At 44.0% G+C, this 6035-nt stretch overlaps 1 protein-coding gene across 1 annotated transcript; it reads right to left on the reverse strand.

The window, feature by feature from the left end:
* Window positions 1-250: 250 nt before the first annotated feature.
* Window positions 251-1639, reverse strand: LOC147157164 (E3 ubiquitin-protein ligase TRIM35-like). Its single transcript, XM_086064051.1, has one exon. It carries the CDS (start codon window positions 1631-1633, stop codon window positions 251-253), a length of 1383 nt encoding a protein of 460 aa, XP_085920177.1. The 5' UTR covers window positions 1634-1639.
* Between the last annotated feature and the right edge of the window lie 4396 nt (window positions 1640-6035).

Genomic DNA, 6035 nt, shown 5'->3' on the forward strand with positions numbered 1-6035 from the left:
ATAAACAGCAAAAATAACTGAATACTTCCAGGCACATTTCATTATTTATTTCTTACATTTGGCAAACCACAACAGGACTGTTTGCTCAGATTGATTTCTTTCATACACATTCTTAATAATCTTATTTATTTTTCTTTTCTTTTCTTTTTATTATTGAAAATATCAATCCATGTCTCTTTGGGAGAAAAAATATCCCATAAAAAACAACATATCTGATTTCAAACATGGGAGCAAAACATCTCCAAAATCATCACTGACTTTGAGTCGTAACACGACATGCAAGTGGAATTATTTGCAAAGGAATTTCATCCCTTGTCCAAAATAAAGGAAACATTTTCATGGTGTCAGACAAATGTGGGCAATTGGAAAGTTTTACTTTGCACAATTCAGTGTTTGTAAAAAAGTCAGAGAATGAGAATGATCTTTCACTAGTGTCCACACAAATTTGGATCCTCTGTAGTTTCACTGGCGGATTCCAGGATCCATATGGCTCAGCAAACTTTCTGTATTTATCATCACAAAATGCAATGCTCCATGTTTTCATGTCATGTGGTAAACAAGGGTCCCCTAATGCCACCCCTAGTGCCCAGGCTGTGTTGTCTCCCACCTCAACATCCCACATGTGAGTTCCCGAGACCAAAGCAGAACCCAGCACACGGTTCCACAACTGAAACCTCTCTGGATTCTTTGGACGGTGTTGCCCTTCTCTTAAACACACGCTGGTCAAATGTTCAGACAGAATGAGTACTGGAGCGGCCGTGTTTGGGTCCAGAATGACGGGACTGTAGGAGACCATCTCCTTCATTCGTTCCCACACGCTGAACTTGAGGTTGCCAACATGCTTGACTTCGTCCAACAAAGCTCCTGGGAGCAGCTCGGGCTTGTCGGGCAACTCTTGGATTCTGGTCATCGTATCTTCGAAGTTCTTCATGAAAGGAACAGGATCAGACCTCAGCTGCTCCTCTGTGCTTCTGATCACATCTGAGAGAGTGGCCATTTCTCTGTCGAGCTCCTCAATCTTCTCCTTCATCATCCGACTCTTCCACTGCTGTTCCTCCCTCACAGTGGTCAACCTGGCGTCTTCCTCAAACTGCAGGAAGTGACGAAGCTCCTCGAAATCCTTCTTAATTTTGCTTTCCACCTGCTCCCCCTGCATCTTGATGTACGTCGCTTGTTTATTGCAGTTGTCTCTTATCTCATTGTAGTCTTTCAGTCTTTTCTTTGCGTCCTGCAGGAATTCCTGGAGTTTCTCTTGGTGATCTATCACGACTTCATCAAGCGGACAGAACTTGTGGCCATTGTGGTTTTTTGCATCTCTGCAGATAAGGCAGACAAGCTCCTGATGGTCTAAACAGAAGAGGTTCAGTTTGTCCTTGTGCAAGCTGCAGGTGTCCTCCGATTCCTCCGAGGCTTGGGAAAAGGCCTCACACACGTTCCTCAGTGCCAAATTTGAAGGTACATCCTTCGATTCACACTTTTTTGTACAGAGTGGACACGACTGATCCGCTTTCTGCTCCCAGCACTGCTGCACACACTCACGACAGAAGCTGTGACTACACGGCAGCATGACAGGATCTTTAAAGATGTCCATACAAGACGGACAGTGGAGATAGTCCCCAATTCTTCTAGCCATGGTCCTTTAAAGACTCCGTCTCCAAGCTTCCAATGTTCACTCTCAGGAGAGCCGCAGTGTGTCTGCCTCAGTCACGACAGAAAGAGCTCATGATGTCTCTGATTGACTGAGACTTTGTATCGTTACTCCAAATCTATAAGTGCTTCAAACAAAAAAGCATATTGTCGCTGTCGGACGCAATCTGTCAAAATGACAACTTTTCAGGAAGTGAAAAAAACGCCATATTTCTTTAGTTATCAAACACAGCGTCATTAAAATTGGTATTATACCTTAAATTGCTATCATATAATGTTGTGTACCAACATTAACACGTTACCCCAAAATTACGTTTAGCTGGAGAAATTATATCTATGAATTGGGAGCAGGGACGTACTAGTTAACGGCGTCATTGATAAAAACGATACTGACACAGACATTTCAGCTGGTTCTAGAAGTCTGTCGTCGTGACAAATTTTTAACAAGCAAAAGGGCTCTAAGATTAGCTGCTGTGGTCATGTCATCTTACTAAACTCTATTTTAAAGGATTAAGAGCTTTGAATGATGCAACACATTATGACATCAGAGCCATCAGATAATTCAAATACCCATGTCAATTGTACATCTTATCTGAGGTGGACTTTCGAAGACGCCAGTACACTGACGTCAATGCCACTTGGGATATTTAATCTGTGCAGTACCAAGAGCGTTTCGCGGTCGTAAATCAATAATTTAATGGCGGTATCCAAAGCATTCGATTCCACAATTCATTTTACAACTTCAATACAAATACAATTGCTCATGCACACGTAGAGTAGAATAAGTCTAGTAAAATGCAGCGTGCAAGGTCTACGGAGTCTCAAATACCTGGCAAAAAAACAACAACCTTGGCCTGCATTGCCTGTTTAACTAAACTCCAAGCTAACTCAACAGTGTAACATAACACAACCAACCCTGATGATGTCATAAAGAGGTGACTGTCCTCTGAACAGGTCATTCCCGTGCCCTTGTCAGTCTGTGTGCAATGCTGTGCATGCATCTTGCCACCCAATCTCAAAATACTTCTAAATGGCGACTATGTTTTTAGTACAGCAATCAGAATAATATGATGATTTGTGGCACATATGTCACCCTAATATATATACTTTGTAGACAGTCCTTGCACAGATAGACTTGTACTCAGGCCATCTTTTCTCTATAAGCAATATCACACATGGCAGTTCGGTATGAGCGTCTGTTGCTACCCTGATTTCCTCCAACTTGCTTTTAGACGCCGGGATCTCTTCCACCACACTAACCACATAGCAGGCCACATCACTGTGCGTTTCATTTGCTGTGCTAATGTTCGGCACTGGGCTGTGCGACAGCGTGTCTGCAACAATCAAGGTTTTTCCAGGAACATATTAAGCGATAGGGTTGAATCTCATCAGCCTCATGAGGAGACGCTGGCAACCTAAGAGTACAATGTCCACGCTCCGGTTATTGAGAGGCACAAGCGGCTTGTGATTAGTTATCAGTTTAAACTGTTCCAGCCCATTAAGGTACCTGTCAAACTTCTCACATGCCCAGACTCCTGCTAACGCTTCCGTTTCTATCTGTGCATAGCGAGATTTTGCATCACTGAGCCTGCGGGAGCAATATGCTACTGGTTTTCAGTGACCTTGTTGGAGTTGGAGTAGCACACCACCCGGTCCATAACTACTTGTGTCAGCCGACACAGCAGTTGGCTTGCTCACATTGTAGTAGGCAAGCACTGGTGCAGTTGTTAGCATGTCTTTAATGTTCTTGAAAGCTGTTTGTTGAACATGTCCATGCAGCTTCGTTCTTTAGGAGCTCGTGCATTGGCCGGCCCACCGTTGAGAGATTTGGATTCATCATTCCCAATATCCTCTTCAGCTCTTTCACATCAGTGGCAACAGCTGCTGAATAGCCTCTACCTTTTTAGGATCGGGCTGGATGCCGGACCCATCAATGCGGTGCCCAAGGAATCTCAGCTGACTCTGCTTAATTAACACTTCTCTTTGTTTAGCTTTAAGCCAGCAGACTCAATGCGTTGCATTACCTTTTCCAAGTGGTCATCATGCTCCTCTGTGGCCCCATACACCAGGATGTCATAGATGAAGACCTCAGCACCTTCCAGGCCCTGAAGAGTCTTCATCATCTTCCTCTGAAAGACCTCTGGTGCATTTGTGATTCCAAACGGGAGTCGTTTGAAGTTGAAGCGTCCAAAGGGTGTAATGAATGTAGTGAGCTTACAGCAGTCTGGGTCGAGGGGTATCTGGAAAAACCCGCTGGCTACATCCAGAGAGGAAAAGACTGTAGCTCCGCTTAGTTTAGCGATGATCTCTTCTGCTGTAGGCAAAATGTAACCGTTATCTTTTAACAGCGCCATTCGGCCTTTTGAGGTCGACGCAGATGCGGGTTCTGCCTGTACGTTTCTTCAGGACTGGCACCATAGGTGCACACCAGCTAGTGGGCTGGGTAACCCTCTTTATTATGCCATTTTGCTCCATCCTCTGTAGCTCATCTTTCACTCTTTGCATCATAGGGAGAGGAACACGTCGTGCTGTGTGTACAGCATATGGCTGAGCATTGTCTTTTAGTTGTATTTTCACTGGTTCAGTCTTCAAGGTCCCGTGGTCACCATGGGCCTGCATGTGGCTTTGGTTGGTCACCATTTTATCCACTCTCATCAAGTTCATTTTCACAGACATTGGTCAGCTGAGGAGGTTATTCACCGTGCGCCCACGGATAACATAGACTGTGATTGCACTACAATTCGCCCCCTGGGCTATCGAGTGGAATATCAGCAGTGTTTTTGGGTTGAGCGAGCGATAGGTCTGTTCGCGGATGACGTTCACGTATGCCCCCGTGTCAATTTTAAACTCTACTGGTGTAGAACCCAGTAACAATTTGATGGCCCATTGCTCAGAAGACCCACCTGCTATTGTCATTGCCCCAAGGAAAATGGCTGCTGTTGCTGCTCTGCTCTGTGACCTCACTCACTGCTTTCTTATTCCTACACACTCGGCTCCAATGTCCAACTTTGTTGCACAAGTTGCACATGGATTTCTTAGCGGGGAAATTTTCCTTTTTGTCATGCTTTGCTTTGCCGCATTTTCCACATTGTCCATTAAATCCCTCTCTTCGCTTATCGTAACCTTTGATATGCTTGTGGTATTTGTTAGTGACTTCATGTACCATGCCCGCTGTTTCTCCCTGCATGCTAATTTGAGACGCCACCTCCTCAATCTGCCTGACCAACTCAATGGTCAGCGCCAGCGTCAGGTCGTTCGTCAGCTGCAGCTTACGTGAAACTTCTTTGTTCAATATTCCCACGACAATCCTGTCGCAAATGTTTTCCTCTCAGGTCGCGCCAAAGACACAATGGCCGTTGTGCCTGCTGGTGCAAACATGCGCGTTCATGTATCACATTCCTTCGCGGCACAAAGTAGTCATCAAACTTGCCGAGCACACAATCAAAGTCATTTCTGTGCCCCTCCTCGTTGAAAGCAAACGACCTGTAGATGTTTTCGGACTCGCTACCCATGGCGTATATCAGGCTGCTACTTGCACCGCGTCATCTCCTCTGTCGAGTTTCGTAGCGGTCCTAAATCTCACAAAAACGCTATCTCCAGTCTGGCCATTCACCTGTTTTATCGAAGGGGATGTTCGTTGGTGGAGTAAACTTTGCCATTGCTTTGAGTTTACTTTTGACACCATGTAAAAGATGGCAAGGAGTCTTTCTAGCAGCTTCCTTTAATGGGGACACAAACTTAACACACACGCGCATCAACCCTCTCGCGAAACTCTGCGAGGTATTGACACTGAATTACCATGCAGCCATAATGTATGCACAAACACAAATTTAGCATCATTATATGACAATTACAGCTAAGGTAACATTAATTTATGCACTTGGCTGCACAACGGGTATTGGGGTAATGTTGATGTCGGCAGAGAAAAATTTATTCAGTTAAATTTTAAAGCAAAAGTTTTTTTTCTTTTCTTTTTTTACACCTGCTAGACCTTATTTTTGGGATTAAATACTATCATAGGCTCACCCATGCCAATGTTATAGTAATGAATGGTGCTAGAAAGCAAAGCCCCAAAATTGGACATATCCGCTGTAAAATGTAGAGCTAAAATATGGAAAAATTTTCCCCTAGTTGTTATCGTTTAGAAAACATTTTTCTCTTCTCTCTTTCATTTTTGCTAGGTGAGAAATGTATCACTGCAAGCAGAGTGCCCATGAGAGTATAACTTTAACTGGAATTCATCCAAAGGTAAGTACCGGTAGATGCTTGTAGTACTTGTTAAGTTTGTTATCATGACAACTGGACAAGACATTAACAAGGCATTATTTTGACTTGTTGGCTTGACAGTTATTTTAAGTTAACGTACAGTCTTGTAGCAAGAAAATACA

Source organism: Leptonotus elevatus, chromosome 20 (genome assembly GCF_054856555.1).
Source record: "Leptonotus elevatus isolate MCC_2025b chromosome 20, RoL_Lele_1.0, whole genome shotgun sequence".
Taxonomy (NCBI): domain Eukaryota; kingdom Metazoa; phylum Chordata; class Actinopteri; order Syngnathiformes; family Syngnathidae; genus Leptonotus; species Leptonotus elevatus.

Bases quoted from the DNA above. Each gene is read 5' to 3' on its own strand.
- LOC147157164 (XM_086064051.1), bottom strand. From the start codon at position 1,633: ATGGCTAGAAGAATTGGGGACTATCTCCACTGTCCGTCTTGTATGGAC.